Here is a 19,901-nt window from a genome sequence, read left to right as displayed (position 1 = left end):
TGTATAAAGGGATTGTGTTCAGAATTTTTACATTTCCGCCCCCCCGTCATTTGTGTGTTGTTTATTTGCATAGCAAATATGGAAGGCTTTTTATGCTTGAAATAAGGGATTTTTGTAATCACTTTAAGTCTTAATTATAGTTTTGATTTACATACTGTCCATGAATAATCTTAAGAGCTTTATTTAATGAAATGTTCTTAAAATATTTGTCGAATGAGATTACACTTTTGAGAATTTACCTGCTTACTTCATATGAATAATCCATGTTTTTTTTAAACTTTAGAAGATTCACTAATGATGTAAGAGCTTCATTACCTCTTATTAGTAAAAAAACTTTGAAATTGTTACTTTGAATTAATATAAATAACAGTATCATAATATTGATACAGTTCTGCTTTATAGCATTGTTTCAGCACAATTTATTTTTATAGGATTACCATACAGATAACTATTTTTAATGCAAAGTGCTTTTTAGTTTATTTTTTCTCTAATATAATTTGTTTTACCTTCCTTTTCAAATGAAGGATCATCATCTGTCAAACTAGTACAGCATTTTAAATGAATAAATGCTACCAAATAAAGTTCCTTTTCTGTAGTCTGTTTTCACAATGTTTGATTGCAAATAAACGGAGTTTGTTACATTACTAGTGAACACAGATAGTCCTTGACTTACGATCACAATTGAGCCCAAAAGTTATGTTGCTAAGTGAGAAATTTGTCAAGTGAATTTTGTCCCATTTTATGAGTCTTCTTGACACATTTGTTAAGTGAATCCCTGCAGTTGTTAAATAAGTAACACAGTTGTTAAGTGAATCTGGCTTTCCCATTGACTTTGCATGTCAACAGGTCACAAAAGGGAATCACATGACGCTGAGACACTGCCACACAGGGGTGGGATCCGACCGGTGTAACTACCGGTTCGGTGATTTTATGTTTTGCGTCATAAGTCACTTTTTTCAGTGATGTAACTTCGGACAGTTATTAAATGTTGTAAATCGAGGACCACCTGTGTTAGAGATTATCTTGAACTTTCCATCCTTGAAATGACTGTCTTAGATCTCTCTATGAATGATAAATGGCGTTTGGTTTTTTTTAGGACTTTGTTTTGAGTTTGGAACAAAATTTAGCTGTTTCAAAAAGCTTGCAACTGGGTTGCTTTTTCTTTTTTAAATCAGATTTTCCAGCCTAATCATTATAAAGCAGCGATTACATCTCTGCTACTCATATTTGTACCAGGCCTGTGCAACTTGTAGATTGGGAATGGCCACATGATAAATTGCAAAAACCCCATAGGCTACAAAGAAATACCTGGCACACCAAATAACTATCCAATCAACTATGTGGAAACTTGCACAGCACATGTGGAGTGGCAGCACTGAAGTTGGCATGTTTAAGGTTTGTAGGTGCTTGGCAGCTCCTCATTTAATTTTTGTTGAATTTTCAACATACAGGTTAAAATAACAATTGAAAACATGCTTTGTATATTAGTGAGTTGCCCATCCTCTTGCAGCTGAGACAGTTTTGCTGTGTGTGTACAAGTATGCATACATATGTATACATAACATCTCTTTGCCTACTGTAAGCTTTTTAGAGTACATTTGCTAGGCTGATTGTCAAGCAAGATATTTTGTTTATTTTTCCCCTAATTTTTTACTCTGTGCAATAAGGTTAATAATGCTTTATAAATTAACAACAGAAAAATCTTCATAGTGAAGAGCATAATTTGTATTAGCTGAGTGGGTTTTGTTTTTTCTGAGGACTTGATTTCCTGCTTCTGGGCCTCTTTGAACTTCTAAGGAGGCACTAACGAAAAAAATTGGAGTAGTCACTGATTTCTGTGTCTCAGCTAAGTGCCTCAAGCAATTAAAAACATCTTACTGCTGCAAACCAGAGAAAGAAAGTTATATCCCATGAGGTTTTGGTTTTTTTAAAAAAGACTCCAAACTGTTTTTAAAATTGGCTGGTAGCAGTCAGCATTGATTTCACCTGCTCTTGTGCTGCCAGAGTGACAAGTAAGGGCCTAATATCCAGTTCCTCTGTCATATGTAATGTCCTTAGAGCTTAGTCCTCTTCCCCTACAATGGTCTTAAAACACAACAATCTTAAATATCTCCAGTCTCCTGTGAAGGGATGTTCCAGAAAAGCTAGGAGAGGCAGGCAGTATTTAAGACTGGCTTGCCATATGTCAGGTCTTGGATGGAGTACCTCCAAGGAGACCCAAAGACTGAGTCTTATACTTTCTCTCTCAAGAACACTTCTTTCACAACAGCTGTTTACATGTTCTTCTCAGAGAAGAAATGCTGCTACTTTGCTTTGAAAACTGCTGGGCATGGGAGACTATTCAATACACATGTGCTCAAAGAGTTTTGGTGGCCAAGACAAATGTCAAGTACTTGTCATCTGTCAGATCTGTTGAGAGGCTAGGACAATTTTTCTGGATTTTATGTCACCACATATTACAAAGATACACAATCATTTGGGTATCATGGATCTATTTACCAAGAAGATTCATTTGTTTCTTGCAAGAGGCTGCGACACTCAGGAGATTGCACAGCTTGTTCTAGACCCCCTGTTTTTATACAAACTAGTCAGTGCTACCACTGCCACCAAGGAGTGCCAATGTGCTCAGGATAGGCAAAAGGGCAAAAATTGAGGGGCGGGGGAGATAGGTGTATGGTAGGAGGTTCAAAAGGAGGGCAGTCCCTTATCAAGGCTCGGGATTGGAAACAATGAAGCCAAGAATGGCTTGGTTCGGGGTTGGTCCTTGCATGAAATTGGATAAACAACGGCAATGGGGACTGTATTGCTATCGCTAAGCAATGTGGTCATGTGTTGTTTCACTTAATATAATTTGTTCCCAATTACCATCATAACCCAAGGACCACCAGTAAACCAAATGGCTGCCTCTTGCAGAATTTGCCTCCAACAAGCCCTCTTCCATCTGAAATTCCCACAAAAGCCCCATTCCTAGGAACATTGCCAGACAACGACCTCCAGAACAGAGATTCTTTGCTTACTGACACTTAGGGTCTCCAATGGGAAGGGGACACTTTTCAGCTTCATCTAGCTCAACTTTTTCCAATCTAGGCATCTGAAATTTGCAGATTTTAGCACCCAAAATGTTAGCAATAGTAAAATTAGGAAACATCAATCTAGGTTTTCCATACCAGAGTTGCCAAGTTGGAGAGCTTTTTGTAAGCTCTCTGCTGAAAAAGAAAGGAAGCTTGCCATAGAATCTGCTTTCTGATTTTGCAGCCAATTTTCAGTACAGAAAATAAATTATCTGGGAAGGCATCTTCAAAGGATCAGTGTTTCTAACTCAAGAAAGTTAAATACAATTTTTATTCACATTTAATAAAACATGTAATAAAACATTTTTATACATAAGTAAATTCATATATTTGAAGGTATACATGTAGACAAATGGATGGATAAATAAACAATAATGTTAACACCCCTATTTTTAGGATCTGTGAAGAGAGTATTTTTCAATTTCTTTAATAATTGTACACATTTAATACTTTTTTTTAATTATAAAGGATCTGTTCATTAAATCCTTGTAGAATTTGTTTCTAAGTCAGCCTGATGTATGGAGGAGGGTCACTTATTTCATAATCTGTTTCTATATATGGTTGAGGAACTTTTACTGGACAATTAAAAATTCTGTCCTCTTGATCTGTAATGAAAGAATCACATATAACCAAGTCAAACATTTCTTACATTTTTTTATATAATTTAACACTGAAGTTCTAAAAAGAAGAAGACCCTACATACCACGTGAAAGGCAGACTAATTCTGTAGTTTGTAACTGGTCTTCATTATTTTTTAGATGCTCCTAAGAATGAGAATGTGAAAATATTAAAATAGGCTTGCATATGGATCAAACTGATATCAGAATTTAGCCATAAATTATTATATTATACACTTCACTCAATAAAAAAGTAGCTGAACATTATGCTGTAATAAAACTAAGATTCAAAATAAAATAGGAATCATATACAAGCTATTGCTAATCTTTAAAGATCTTAAACATGAAGCCTAATAAAATTATACAAAGAAGAAATATTCGGGTTAGCCTATCAGTTTTGGAATGTAAGATAGAATCTATTTAGAAGGTTTTCAGGGCAAAATGTTATTTGCTCAGGTATTTTAAATATATGTATTTGGCTATGCCATTGTGCAATTGCACACAATCCTAAAATTAGACGATATTGCACATATTTAAAAAACCCCTATTTTATCTATTGGAATAGACAGCTTTACCAACTCACTTGGGGATTGCAGAAAAACATGCAACCTTGAGGTCAGTTAGCAACTTGAAGGATCTCCCCAACTTTTGAACTTATTTATTCCAGTTTTAACTGCCTCTTATGTGGGTTTTATGTTTAATTGGACACCATACATGGTTGTTCTGTGACTGTGATATGTGAGCAAATAAATATATATCACATTTCACATCATATGTAATTACTTTACAGATAGCCTATCGCTACAATTAATCAAAAGAGTATTTTTGTAAACCATTCTTATGAAAAATCTGATAACAAGCTATGCAAAAGAATTCATTCCAGAAAAGGAATGCACAATGAAACAATAAGGAACATTGTTTGAATCATGTACGCAAGCTTCTATTTACAGGAAACTGCAAGATATCCAATAAAATGGCATGCTTGGAATTGAATTAGGTCTTTTTAAACAACAAACCTTAAAATCAAAATTGTAATTATTTTTTCTAAACATAAATAGCTAATGAAAAAAATGTATCTTGCACACACAGAGGAAAAATAAACTTCTTTTTATATATGTATTATCCATTGTTTGGAAAGGTCACAATAATTTATAGGGGATAGAAGCTTTCTCCATCTAAGGACAGATTGAAATCTATGGTTGTTTAATTTGAATGATGCTACAATGTGATGCATTCATGACTGAACACACCCTCCTTAATGATGTTGCTACTTACAAGTCCAGTGATACTGTCATAGCAAGAACAACATGGAAGACTTCGGCAGCTGACATACACAATCACCAGCACAATAAATATACTAAAAAATGATGAAATCATCATTGTGATGTTAGCTCCTTGAACCAGTTTACCAAGCACCAATACCTACAGTTCAAAATAAAGAAAATTCACATACATGTTTTATCAAAATAAAAGGAAACAATACAAGTATTCCAGATATTTATTTAAGCTCTGGGTCTGGGACATCTTTATCACATTCCTTCCTCAGACTTTTCAAGGTTTCTCACCACTGTCACTAAGATTTGGGAATGTGTGGCAGAGTGGGAATCTTTTCTACTAATGCTGTGAAAACTACAGAATGCATGAAATGGATATATCCGAAATTCTTAGATGCCTTTTCTTTAAATAAAAAATACCTTTAGTAAAAGTATTACAGTTGTTTTTTTTTTGTTAAACTTAAAAAAAATGCCTTTAGTCAAGGAATTAAAAGTTTTCAAGCAGGCTGAATCCCCATCTATTGCAGATGGACTATTTGAATTTCATTCTGGTCATGAGTCATACCAGTTGCTAAGCGGAACATCAAATGACCATGCCCAATTTTATAATCTGTTTTGCAGTAGTGAACACTGCAATCATTAAGTAAACCAATTGTCCACAATGGGCATTTTTTTTTTTGCTGGAAACTGGAACTAAATGCTGGTTTCAGCAAAAAATATACATTGCATAATGTAACCTCAGTATGCTTCAAACTGGGCCAGTTGTTAAGTGCTCAAAATATAATCACATGAGTGTGTGTGTGGTGGGAGAAATGACTGGCCATTAGAACTTCAAATTCAGGTTATAAGTAGTCCTGAGAAAGTCCATCATAACTTTGTTGCTTAGTGAATTGTTGCTTAATGACAGGGCATAAGTCAAGGACATTATGGGTTGTTAGCATTGCCTTCAGTTGTGCTCTATGTGCCTGAATTCTCAGAATTCACATCTATCCTGCAAGCTTTATATTTAATTCTGTCTAAATCACTCTTGATGGATAGAGACAATTAGATACAGCTTCTTATTTATTATGCAATTAATAGAGGAGAGTGGAGAAAGACACGTTATAACTACAGGTAATCCTCAACCTATGACTTTATTTAAGCCCAGAATTACAGTCATAAGTTATGCTGGTCGTTAAGCAGGTCATCATGTGATCACATTTGATTTTATGACCTTTTTGTGGTGATCATTAAGCAAATCCATTGTTTGTAATGGTCGCTTTTTTGCTAGAAACTAAAAATATACATCATTTTCCAGCAAAAAATGTTCTAAAACGTAGTCATTGGACCACAAGCTGCTGCAAACAATCATAAATGCAATCACATGACTGAGGCAGCATTTGTCAGAACTTAAAATCTGGGTTATAAGTAATCCTGGGGAAGTCCACTGTAATTTTGAACAGTTATTAAGTGATGGTCATAAGTTGAAGAGTACCTGTCCTTTCTACCATTTGGTAGCATAACATAATGCTAATGTATGGATTTGCATTGTAAACTGCAGATTTTAAAGGAGACCTTCCAAACTAATGCCTTCCAAATAGATTTCATTATTTATCATGCACTAGCTGTGCATTACAGGATCACTAGTTCAGATAATCTAAAGCAGGCATGTCAGACCACGCCCACCCTGGCTTTACAAAGGCAAAAAACATCCCGATATGTTGCAATATGGCCTGATACATCACGATACAGCCCGTGACGCAATTGGATTTGATACCCCTGATTTAAAGGAACCAGAGTAAGACTAGGTATTAATCTTCGCATTCAGATTGGCGCTAGGAGCATGAATTAAAATACGAAAGAACAGAAATTTAATGGAGAATACTGGACACAAAATATACTACTTACAATAGTTGGGTGGTTAGAGGATACATAATTAGACTCCGCATGTTTTTCACCATACTCTAATGTCATAGAGGCATAAATTATTACAGTTAAAGTGGTGAAACAGGAAAATACTGAAGCAATTATCGTGGCATTCACCTGTATAAGGAATACAGAAAACTTAATATTTGACTTGATTTATTTATTTTCCTCAAGGAAGACAAAATGTATCTTCACACTATAACTGAATATCCCCATATGAATCAATGCATTTGATTCTATGTGAAAATATACAAAGGAATTAAATCTAAAGTTGTTTTAAAAAATGTTAACCACTAAACCACATATTAAAAAAATGAAAAGAAAATTATTTTATTTTGTATTTTATATTTTATATAATAAAATAAAAAAAGTAAAAGATAAACCACCTACCAAAAATAAATGCTAAATAGCTTTTCACCCAGTCCCAGGAGGAGGGAGAGTAAGACTTCCTGCTTCATTGTATATGCCATTTTTTATCTTTATCTTTTAAATCTTAGTGATTTGATTGTAATTTCTTTGATTGTTGTGAGTTACCCAGAATCATTAAGAATTGGCTGGCATACAAGTTTAATAAATTACTGATATTGTTATTGTTGTCATTGTTATTATTGTTGTTATTGTTATTGTTGTTGTTAAAGTTATTAAAATTATAACACATTCATTGTGTTTTGAAATCTGCTCTTAAACAATATTTTTAAAAACCCACCCAGAACTCACCAGAATTGGATTCTTCCTCTGAGATGAATTTAAAGCCAAAATTCCAGGAATGCTCATAAACTAAAACACAGAAAGCCCAAGGATAGGGTAAGGGACTTAGCAAAAACAAAAAACATAAATGTAAAGTAGTATTATGGTTACATTTAATATCAAAAAAATCGATCTTTAGTTCCCCCAAAATATAATCAGCCAGAGACATTTTTTATAAGCTATTATATACAATGATGAAAAGTTCTATTTTTATTTTTTTTTACTTAGCCCTTCAAAGTTCTCTTTCACCCATAGAGCCTATTTTATCCGCAAAGGCAACTACAGATAATTTCCGTATTTAGAATTATGTATATCCCTCTTGGCTGGTTGGAAGAGGAAATTCCATGGATAGAGGTCCCTTGAGGCCCTTCTTTGGGCCAGAAGTCAAGAGGGGTCATGCCTGGTTAATAATCTGGTTGGATGGGACTGCTTCAAGATAGATTGGAAATTGGAAAAAAAAATATGTTGTAGAAGCTAACCAAAAAAAAGAGAGATTTCCATATTGTTGCCAAGAAAATTTCATAGCCATGTAAATTAATTCTCTAGGAGTCAAAGCTTGATTCAAAAGAAGCTTTACCCTTTTATATAAGATACTATTGTTAAAAATCAGATACTGTGATGAATTGCAGCAAACCTTATTAGTCTCCTGTCCTAATTTTAAGCTGCTGTTTTACATTTAAGGAGCTGGGGAAAATGATAAGCTAAATGGAGTCAGGAAAATACCTTAAGATCGCAGACTAGGACTAGAGGTAGTCAGTGAACTAAGACACAAATACCGACCTTAAAGATATGTGCTGATGAATCAAATTATCTTTGCTGACACTGAGAAATAATACTATTTTCTGATGCCCATTCAGAGCTCACTTTTCATATAGGGTGCAGAAATAAAAAAAAATAGGAAGTTATTTCAATGGGCAATTCCAACAGCTGAAATGTGGCAGACACCACACTCCACTTTAGCTGCCAGAGTGTTGCTAATAGGAGACAATGGGATAGTTTGAAAAGGATTTTGAATAGGTTCGTGGAGGATCAGACTGTCATTTTTATTGCTGTTTGCTCCCTCTGTACCATAAGCAAAATGCCATAATTGTTGGAAAGCAGTAGTGGGAGGGATCCTTCACAGTCCTGTCTAAGATCCCCAAATGTATTCAAAGGGCCATTCTGTGGCACAACATTCAAGACCAGATGGCCCTAGAACTGGATTCAATAGAGCTTTTTACACATATGATCTCTCTCTCTTTTTTAATCAATTACTTAAAAAGGCATCTTTAGATGAATGAATTCAGTAATGTAGGCAACAAGGTTATTGGAGACAGATGTTGGTATAAGAATCCAGTATTGAGAAACATCAGAAATCCCAGAATCCTACTTGGCAAGATCTGTATTACATAAGAAACTCTAAAAATCCGATTTTTTTAGTTGTCACCATGAAACGCTATGTACCTAGTTATACTTCTTACTATGAAATCTAGGCCTTATTTGCCTGAATGTGAAGTAAGAAACAGCAAGTCCCCTGGAACTTACAATACATTCTTAATACATTCTGGAAAGAAGGATAGAAAATGTAGCTTACCACTCCAGCCCAAATGGGTATCTTAGATTTACTCAATTCTGATTCCTTTCTGAAAACACCATCTATTAATCCGCTGATGACACAAACTGTAGCACAAGCTATCTGAAGTAGCCCTAATATCAACATGCTTCTCTGGTTGAAGATGAAATATCTGTAGCGATCCATTCTACTGTATACAAATACACACATGTATTCAAGTCAGAAAGAAGCACAGAGATTATTGAAAATAAGACAGCCCTATAACATGTCCTGAACAGAAGATGCTTGCAAAATGTCCATTAGCATTTCTGCAAACTTTAGGTGACACACTATTTCTAAAATGAACAAACTGGATTGCTTTATACTAAAGCAAAACAAAAAAAAATTAAGCAATTTTGTCAAATTTCTTTGAATTTTATTGTGCATGATTCTATTCTTCATATATTTTTCACAAAGTGCAATGTTATGTGATAGCATTCCTTAGTAATGGCAATTCTGGCAGTTCCCATTGTCATTGTTAAATGAGAATCATGGGTCATTAAACAAGGATCTCATGTGACCATAATTTGTGACTTTCATCTAGTTTCCAATGAGCAAAATCAGTGGGGAAGCCAGCAGGAAGTTGCAAGCTTTGGTTACCACAAACCTTTCCATAGGCGTGAAGTGAATCCAGCTTTCCCCATTGACTTTATTAAGGAAGGTCACAAATGGCTATCATTTAACTCCAGGGTGCTAAATCTGTTGTAAATACATACTGGTTGCTAAGCACCCAAATGTTGGTCATATGACTGTGGGGTTGCTGCATCGGTTGTAAGTGCAAAGACTAGTTATAAGTCACTTCTTTCAGTGCTATTGTAACTTCAAATAGTTAGACTTATCCTTAGACTTAGAATAACTTTTTTTGTCACTTTAAATGTACACTAATCGGCATACATTAAAATAAAATTTTGTTGCATACAACTCTCAGAGGGTCCTGTCTTCCAATATACACTACATAAACATGACACAAATATAAACAAACAAATATGCATATACCGACATATATTATATGACTCAGCGAAACAAGACATGGTGAGAAAAATGACTCTTGAGAGTTTGTCAGATGGATGGCATAGGGAACAAAACTGTTACAGAATCTGGTAGTCCTGCTAGAAATACTTCGAAACCTCAACAGAAACTCACTGTAAAGTGGGTATGTGGGGTCTCTAACAATGCTTTGAGCTCTAAGCACATAGCGCTTATAAGCAGTATCCTGAATAACGGGAAGTGAGCTTCCTATACTCTTCTCAGCTGTCCTTACCACTCTCTGTATGTACTTTCTATCTGAGACACTGCTATCACCAAGCCAAACAGTGCTGTTTGTTAAAACACTCTCAATCATGCCTCTGTAAAAAGTGGTTGAGGCAGAAGGAGAAAGATACGTTCTCCACATCTGATGCAGGAATGCAGATCTGGTTTGCATGCTTCACTAAGGTTGACATGTAGAGAGATCAATTCAGATTGTTAGTTATCTGCACCCCCAGATACTTAATACTGTTGATCGCCTCTACAGCTGCATCATTGATACTGAGTGGAGTATGACTATGCTAGCTAAACCAGTTCTAAACAAATGGTTGTAAATTAATGAATACCTGTATTATAAACTGAGGACATAGAGCTGTATAAAGCAATGCTTTGGACAAACCCAGTATCATGGAAACAAGGACTTAAATTCAAATATTTAGGTTGTGCTGCTAATGTTGTATGTCAACAAGAATGAAATATCTCAAAGTAGCCAGGTAATTCTTCTCCGGTCAGCCATAAAGTATTTTCTGAAAGAATTTGGGAAGGTTAAAATAACCAGCAATCAGAAGCTCCGTATAGAAGACCAAACAAAAGTGTGTGAGACAAAACGGCAAAATATTTTAATGCTGGAAAAGCAGAGAAGGACACTTCTCATCTCTCAAGCACATATTTGATTTGTCATAGGCAATATTCAAAATTGAACTTACCTCTGAACGTTCTCCTTTCTTCCACTGTGCTAACAAAGAAAAGGCACAATTACAGGAAGTTGGGGAAAAACAGACACCACAAAGCCTTTACACCTCCTGCCAAAGCAAAAGAGAAACTCAGCTAAACCTCATGGGGTGGGAACAAGGTGTGTGTGCTCAGCATTGCCTTACCTCAGACAGGTTTAAGATTCTTACTCAAAAAAAGCTTGAGAAGTCCACCAGCCTGGGCCAGCAGTTAACAGTCCGGTGGGAATGACTTGGTCATCCAGGGACTGGTCTGGCTCCCAAGCCCCACTCTTTTCTTCCTGCAATCAGAATAAAATCTTGCTCCACCCACCTAATGCGTTTACCTGCCCTTCCCTTTTGCAGGTCATACTTTTTCTTGTTGCCTTTCCTTCTATCTCTGAATTTAACCCATTGCATACAATAAAAAAATGAATTTCCTGTAGAAGTTTGGAGCTTAATCTGTTAAGAAGTATTTAGTAATTCTCCATCCTCCCAGCGTACAGCTATTTAACTGGAGAAAGACATTGCTGAGTAAACAGCTACCAGGGCTTCCCATAAAGAATTCTCACATTTTGCATGTGGAGAGAGATTAGTCTTCCTGATTCTTATGCCCTCTGGTTAAGTTGATGTACAATGCCCAATATCCTAGGCAGTTTAACTATTTTAGCGATAAAGGTTAACAGAATCTGTGCTCTGAAACTTATTTTATGACACAAGACCTCCCAATTCTGATGTAAAGTAACATGCAGGACAACAGGGTTTATCACATCTTAATATTTCAGCTTGAAATTTTAAATGACTCAGCAAGAAATGCTTTTTTTCTCATTTGGTGCACACTGCTTGTATTGCAATGTTTCCCATCAGAGTTCAAATGTAAAATCTTGCCCTGATGCAACATCTGTGCAGGAGGTTGGCCTTTGGAAATGTACTGTTCCATGTAAACATAACAAGCAGGGAGAAAAAGGTGTGGAAATACAAAGGAGAGGTAATTTGCACATCACCCTCTATTTTGTAAAGATGAATACATGTATATGTCCTCCCACAATACGGTGAGAATAATTATTTAGAAAGTTATTATGCGAGTTCTGAAGCCCTAAGAGGGTATTCATGAAGGTAGAAACTGGCAATGTGAACTCTCCTTTGAATCAAGAGTAGAGAAAATATAGGTAGTTCTCAAGTTACAACCACAATTGATCCCAAAATTTCTGTTGCTAACATTTGTTAAGTGAGTTTTGCCCCATTTTATGACCTTTCTTGCCCTAGTTGTTGAGTGAATTACTGCAGTTGTTCAGTTAGTAACTCAGTTGTTAAATGAATCCAACTTCCTCATTGACTTTGCTTGTGAGAAGGTTGCAGAAGGGAATCACATGACCCTGGGATACTGCAACCGTCATAGATATGAACCAGTTGCCAGAGGTCTGAATTTTGATCAAGTGACCATGAGGCTCCTGCAATGGTTGTAAGTATAAAAAACGGTCACAAGCCACTTCTTTCAGTGCCGTTGTAACTTTGAACAGTCACTAAACTAGCTGTTGTTAAGTCAAGGACTATGTGTATATCTGGATTCTGAAAAAGAAACTTGGAGACTGGTAGCAGCAGGAGTCATTTTTCTGGAAATGGCTATAAATGGAGGAAAGTCTATCGTCAACATGCAGGATGCAATGGGGTTATTCTTTGAGAATTTCCAAATATGGGTACAGAACTATGATGAAGTTGAAGGTAATATCTTAACTATGGTCTGTGGCCACAACCTGTTGTTGGCTTAATAGCTTTAGTTTCCCATAGCATATAAACTGCAAACAGAAGTAAGAAACGGATCTAGGCACTATTTGGGGGGGACCAGGGGGAAGTAGCATTTTTGCTTCTGGTTTGCTTTCTGTTACCTCCTGAATGTATGCAAGATATTCCTTTCAAAAATTGGGGAGTTGGGAGAGTTATTGGCCTCCCTACCACTTGCTTCATATAGTGGTTCCAATCATATTAGGTTCACCTGCACCTGAAGATCCTTTCCATCACAAAAGATAAAGAGCAGAAAACTGCACCCTGAGTCACACACGTCACACACCATCTGGGAATCTTCTACAACATTATTTGGAATACTCTGACAATTCCTGCTCTGGACAGGGTGATAACCTTTCCAACCATATGATTTGAAGAATTCATGATAAGTTTCTAATTCTGTGTAAGAGTCAGCTATGCTAAGATTCACTATATATAGGCATTGGGAGGATTTTGCTGAGCTTGTTCAGTCTCTAATATAATTTGAGAGTTTATTATTAAGATTCATTTTTAAGAAAAGTTTTGTTGAATGCTTTAAGATTCCAGGAATAGAACTCTATGCAGACAAAGATTAGACAATTAAGTAAAAATAGCAAATCAATATCTGAGAAACAGAGCAAAAGGGTTGGATTTGGATTATATAAACCCTATTCATCTCACTAAATTATGAGAGCAATGACATTTAAGCCATCAGTTGTTTATGATGTATCCCTACTTCTGTTGCTTAGACTGTATGTTTGCAAACAAATGATAATATTATCCATCACCAATAAACACTCCATGATTTTCCTCCTAAAGAAATGAAACTGAAGCGGCAAAAATATAGTGCTGGTAGAAGATTGAAGTTCCCATTGTTTGGAGAAAACAGAACTTAAATGGTCAGTTGATCATAACTGGCAGCACAAAAGACAAATTGACATGTTTTTTATATCAGCCAGATTTGGGTGACAAATATATTTTAATTTATAAACTCTGCAATATTTAGTATCTATCCAATTATCACTGTAAAAGTAACCAAGATTTGACCCTAACCTTGCATAGCAAGGCTTAAAGAGTTTGTCTGAAGGTAGAAAGAGAAGAATCTGGTTGTCTATCATAATAAATATCATAAATTAAACATCATAAGATACAGATAAAACACAACTACCAGTCAACTGTAGTCCCCACTTCATGGTGGAGGAACAGGAGTTGAGGAACATTCTGAGGGCTGTGGACCCTAGAAAGGCTGCTGGTCCTGACGGTATCTCTGGCCGAATGCTTAAAGACTGTCCTGATCAGTTGGCTGGGGTCTTTTTCTGAGAAGTCTACCTGAGACTTCTCAGAAAACATCATCTGAATGAAAAACTGCTGGTAACCTTCTACTGCTGCACCAGAGAGCATTTTAACATACTGCACCTCTGTATGGTTTGCCAATTGCACAGTGGCAGATAGGACAGCACTCCAGAGGGTTAATGTCATTGCCCAGAAGATCATTGGTTGCCCTCTCCCCTCTTGGGAAGAGCTTTATAGCTCCCGCTGCCTTAAGAAAGTTCAAAACATTCTCAAAGATCCATCTCATCCTGGGAACCCTTTTTTTGAACTATTACCATCTGGCAGATGGTACAGAATAACAAAACAAGGACAAATAGGCTGAAAAACAGCTTCTATCCCAGGGCAGTAGCTCTTTTTTTTTTTTTTGAAACAAATTTTATTAATTTTAAAGACAAACAAACCATCGTTATCCATTAAGTACACAAACCTCTCCATTATTAATTTTACAAGTCAGATAGAATACTATTTTATACAACATAATTCTATTTTTCACCATTTCAATATAACCATATAGATATCTCTCAACAAATTTCTCATTATTTCTTTTTCTTATTCAATTTCATTAATTATTATTAATTTTCTATATTTATCCAGTTTATAACCATCATCTTCATTCCTCTCTGTCTTGTTTAACATTATTCTCATCCAACATTCCTCCGAGGTTTTATTAATTCTCAAAGAAAACATAGACACACAAAACACAAAAATATAAAACTTCTTTTAAGAAAGTAGTTTGGCCCCAGATTACCTCTCTTTGTATGGACTTCAATTAAATTAGTGCTCATCTTATATGCCATTACCTATCTTATTTACCATTCTATATCTTCCATATAACTTCTCCCCACTTTTCACTCTTCTTATTTCTATTTTATTTAATTCATTTTAATTTAATTCATTATATTTATATTTTTGTCCATTCTTTCCAAATTATCCATTTATCTCATTCCCTACAGCAAGTAAAGAAATTTTTTTTTCCTGAAATCCCTGATCAAGGTATGCCTTTCTATCCTCCCCTAAATTAATATTTAAAATAACACCTAATACCCAATCTGATTCTGCTTAGTACATTCAACCTACTAGTCTCTAAAGAAAAAAAAATAGTAAGTCCACAATAATTAATATAATTAAATAATAAATCTAAATTTTAAATCTTATAGCCTTCCAATTGTCTATTTCAAGAAACAAATGCTACAATAATGAGTTTATAATAAGATCAAAACAACAGTAAATTAGTCTTTTCAATTAAACTCAATATTTTAAACATTCCTTTTAATCTTTTATTAAATTTTAAAATCTATCATTACTAAACATTTCAGATTCTTATAACATTCTAATTTTCTATTTCTAATACAAATACTACCATACCATCTTATGTACCTTGCAGAATCTTCTTTTTAAAGAAATTATACATTACCCTTTATCCCTAAAAATTTCCTTTTTCCCATCGTTTTATACCTTTGTGGCTTTTCCCTCCCTTTCTTATCCCACCTAACCTTTCTACCTCCAACTTCCCTCTCTGTTGTATTCCTTTCTCCTTTTGCTCAGTAACATTAACATTGAATTGGTTTTGCATCTTATTTTTCCTTTCTTAAGTATTTTTTTAGATCTTAAGTCCTTCATTTTCCTTCCTTTCTCTCCTTTGTCTCTTAACTAAATTTTTAAATTCATTGAAGATGGCGTCTTCTTCTTCTCCTTCTTCTCCTTCCATTTCCTCCATCTGTTGTTGTATTTGATAATTAACAAACGCCATTTCTAGAGAGAAAAGGCTTTTTCACAGTCCTTTCTTTCTTCATATTCTCTAAGTTCATCAGCAGATAAAGCCATTCTTTATTCTTCTTCTTAAAGCAACCAAAGTGTTTCAAAAGTTAGAGCAATTCCCCAAAATTCCAGAGAGAGTCAATCAGTCCAAACAAAACACAAAGTTCTCACTTTCTCTTCCTGGTGAGGTATCAAAGGGAAAGGAAAAAACCTCCAATCTGTATTTTAAAACCTTGTTGCAATTAATTTCTGGTCTCAAGATCTTCAAGGCATCTCCTCCAACAAAATCTTAATATATATATTTTGTCCTCTTCCTTCCCACTTATAACAAGAAGCCAAGTCTTTACCTTTTATAAAAAACAACAACAGGTTTCTCAATGGCCATTTGTTGATTCCATAAGGAAGGAGAGTAAACTTTCCCTTTCAGCACTCAGTTTTGCCGCTTGAGATCCTCCTCTGGAAACAAAGTATTTTTCAGAAAACCATCGTTCTCAGGATTAAACGCCTCTTAAAGTCCTGGGTCAGCCACAAAAACTTTCTCTTTAACACTTTCTCCTCTCTTCCTCCTGCTCAGTCTTACCCAGCTGCCGGCTTCTTTGAGGCGGCCATTACAGACCGCCGCTGACCGTCTTGGGAAAGGGGTTTTGCCGGCTGGGAAGGGGGTCTGCAACACCCCAAACCCCTCACCAGCTCCTCATCATCTTCGGCTGCTTCTTCGTAGCAACCTTAGCCTCCAGATCTATAGATCGGAGGCACCAAAACGACTAGTGCGGCAGGGATCGCGCAGGATCGCAAATCCCTGCCGCTAAGCGAAGCCGACAAACCGCTGGAGTGGGGGCAGTAGCTCTTTTGCATTCTGCTGTATAGTGCAGTGTTGGTGTGGTGTCGGGGGTTTCCAGTTCAATGTGTGAAGGGTGAAGGATGTGTGTTTGTGTTTATTTTCATGTTCATGGTCATGATGTGCACTGAAGATGGTGTTTGATTTCGTTGTACAAGGTGCAATGACAATAAACTAAACTAAACTAAATAACTAAAGACATGGAACCTAAAGGATTAGACAAAGAAGGGTCATGATAAATGACCTTAGAATTATATTGCACTACACATTCACCATAGCATGAATGTTTTTTAGTCTACTTTTTCAGCATTGTAGTTAACTTATCACCTATTTCCCCACTATGTAGGTCAAGGTAAATATTTTCATAGAAATAATCATTTTATATTGTAACTGCACTAAATAATTTTTCTTGAGTTGATTCAGAAATTGAAGATTCTGTATATGTCTTCGAGAATTATTTTTCTCAGAATCAATGATGTTTAATAACACATAACTAAATTTTAAAATACTGATAAAGGGCAAAAAGCTATAAAGCTAGCACAAAACAATACAATAAGATACATATTGAAATGGAGATTGGAACAGCATGAAAAATCTGCCCTTTTTTGCTTTTTATCAATGTCCAGGTTTGGCCAGACATAAACCAAGTTATAAATTTAATACTTACTATCATAGACAACATAAGAAATTGGACAAAAATTGTGTGAAGACAATTCATGTAATGCTTTATTTTCACAATGCAGGATAAAGCAATTTCCCCTCAGAGACATTTTTCTATTTATTTCACAATGTGTTCAATGTGTTCAGTTTTTAGTAAACAATGTCAATAAATAAAGTACAATTATTTTTTTCTTTTACCCACAGTTTTAGAAATCATAAGTAATACCTATGGATGTCGATAAGGCTCATCATCTTAGTAAAGTAGTTGTTTTAGGTCACAGAGTAATATTTAATATATTATTGAATGTTTTGTAAATACACAGACCTAACCCAACACAAAATAAATCTCATCTGAGGAGCAAAAGAATCATTCCACTCGGCTAAGGGGATTTTTTTCTAACTCAAGGAAATAGCTTCCTGCAAGAAGCTTACGTAAGTTACATATGGAAGTTTCACAGAAAGTTCAAAGAGAGAAAAACAGTAGTGAGAATGCAAAAAAAAATATTAAAAAATGAGGGGTCCTTGTGCTCTCTGAACTTGCTTGTTTTGTTGCAGACATTTCATTACCCAAATTAGGTGACATTATCATTGATGAGTAGATGAGTACTGAGGATGTTACCTACTTTGGGTAATGAAACATCTGCAAAAAACCAACCAAGCTCAGAGAGCCCCAAGGACCCCACATTCCAAACCCAAGCTACAATCAATCAGGTATTAAATTGAAATATCATATGCCCATTATATTAAATATTCAGTTAAAATACGGAGTCCCTCTGAACTGCATAGATTTCCCTATGACAATTATGTAAAACAGCAGTTTGTTTCTAAACAGCTAAATATTTCAATATTGAATATGCAAGTATTTAGATATAATTGTATAGTTTGAAACTACCAAAAAATGGCACAGCATGCCTATTAAAACTGAATGAAGATACAGAACCTGTATTTCAATGGATGCAAATTTTACACAAATAAGCACACAATGCATCAGATTCATTATCCGATGGCTTCCATATTTTTGATACTTAGTACATAAGATTTCTAGTTATCATCACTCACTGAGCATTTTGAACAAATGAAAATGGCTACAAGTTTGGGAAAATTCAACTGCAAATAACTTCTGTTGAACTCAGTGGGGACTGTAGAAAGAGGATTATTCACTAAATGATTTTGAGCACTATAAATCACTGCAAAGGCTATGTGAATTAGAATGTAATGAACATGTTGAAATCTAAATTAGAATATAACGTACAATGGCAAATATCTACATTAAGAAGATGAAACCATTTTAATGTATTTAAAAAGTGTTGACCACAAGTGTTTTAAAAAAAACAAATCCATTTCACTACCATCCTTTGTAGTTTCAGAGGTTCACAGCATACAGTAATTATGATCGCTTGTCAGGATTTGATATAATTTTGCACCTGCAAAATCCTGCAAGCACACAGCATAAGCATGACAAATGGATATCTACATATCATGAAGATAGTGATCATATTAGTTCCCATGAATAAGTTTCCAAATATTTCTCAATTCATGGACAGTAACTATCTTTTCAACAATCCCCAATAACAGCTGTCTTGTGCTGATTTTAAATAGTCTACTGGTGGCAAGTGATGGGCATGCACTTTCTGGGTTAATTGCTTGGCTTGACCAGTACTATAAGATCGTTTTTAAGATATGAAACAGTTATGGAACAATAAAGACGACTTTGCTGCAGGCCAAACTCTGTGGTTCTCAAGGTGATGTTATCAATATCCATTTAAAATGTCCATTATTCTCTTGACGTAGAAATCAAATGCAGCTTTGTAAAAAGAAATGTTAGTAAAATTTCCCTTAGATAAACATATAAAGGACTGTATTCTTAATAATAAACTCTTAATAATATAAACTCTTAATAATAATAATGATAAAAATTTAGCTCTCTTGAATTGAATCTGGAAACCCACTGGCAACTAGCCTAGTTCATGAAGCAATGGTGTCGTAGGTGTCAAATTTCCGATACCATTTACTACTCCTGCACCTGCATTCTCCACTAGTTAAAGCTTCCTCAAGGACAGTCCCGTGTAGGGCCCCTTGCAATAATCCAGATAAGAGGTCACAAGGGCATCAGTGACTGTCAGCACCCTAAGTGTGCAAAGGCTCTACTAGTCACAGCTGCTGTAAGTAGGAGCCAAGGGTCCAAAAAGACCCCCTAGAGTATACACTGAGTCTCTTTGGGGAGATGCCACCTCATCCATATACTGACATGTGGGACCAAAGAAGAGATGTTGCCTAAATCTAATAACAAATCTATTTCCACCACCATCCCAGATCTTATGGCCCATATTTTTCTCTGTGCATTGCAGGCTTCCCATTGGTAACGTTTAGTAGACTTTTCCTTGACATTTTA

The 19,901-nt window shown here is 35.4% G+C and overlaps 1 protein-coding gene across 5 annotated transcripts; it reads right to left on the bottom strand.

Annotated features, from left to right (window-relative positions):
* Positions 1-3,324: 3,324 nt before the first annotated feature.
* On the bottom strand, positions 3,325-11,492 carry LOC113412901 (uncharacterized). 5 transcript variants are annotated; one of them, XM_087963123.1, is made up of 8 exons: positions 11,329-11,492; positions 11,158-11,253; positions 9,188-9,356; positions 7,585-7,644; positions 6,850-6,984; positions 4,964-5,110; positions 3,775-3,835; positions 3,325-3,676 (listed from the first exon to the last, which is right to left on the bottom strand). In XM_087963123.1, the coding sequence occupies exons 3-8, from the start codon at positions 9,350-9,352 to the stop codon at positions 3,573-3,575; spliced, it is 672 nt and encodes a 223-aa protein (XP_087819249.1). In that variant the 5' UTR covers positions 9,353-9,356; positions 11,158-11,253; positions 11,329-11,492; the 3' UTR covers positions 3,325-3,572. The 5 variants fall into 5 exon arrangements, with proteins under 5 accessions (XP_087819249.1, XP_087819250.1, XP_087819251.1 ...); XM_087963124.1 differs by having other exon boundaries at positions 11,353-11,485; XM_087963125.1 differs by having other exon boundaries at positions 9,188-9,353; positions 11,329-11,463.
* Between the last annotated feature and the right edge of the window lie 8,409 nt (positions 11,493-19,901).

The sequence above is a fragment of the Notechis scutatus genome, chromosome 4 (assembly GCF_049901735.1).
Source record: "Notechis scutatus isolate UNSWTSFEM ecotype Mainland chromosome 4, rNotScu1.2, whole genome shotgun sequence".
Classification (NCBI taxonomy): domain Eukaryota; kingdom Metazoa; phylum Chordata; class Lepidosauria; order Squamata; family Elapidae; genus Notechis; species Notechis scutatus.
Note: the sequence above shows the minus strand (reverse complement) of the source record. Positions and strands in the feature narration are given on the sequence as shown.

Bases quoted from the DNA above. Each gene is read 5' to 3' on its own strand.
- LOC113412901 (XM_087963122.1), bottom strand. From the start codon at position 9,376: ATGTGTGTATTTGTATACAGTAGAATGGATCGCTACAGATATTTCATC. The intron at 6,985-7,584 runs GTGAGTTCTGGG...TTCCTTATACAG, and splicing joins AGAGGAAGAATCCAATTCTG to GTGAATGCCACGATAATTGC. The intron at 3,677-3,774 runs GTATGTAGGGTC...CTTTCATTACAG, and splicing joins ATTAGTCTGCCTTTCACGTG to ATCAAGAGGACAGAATTTTT.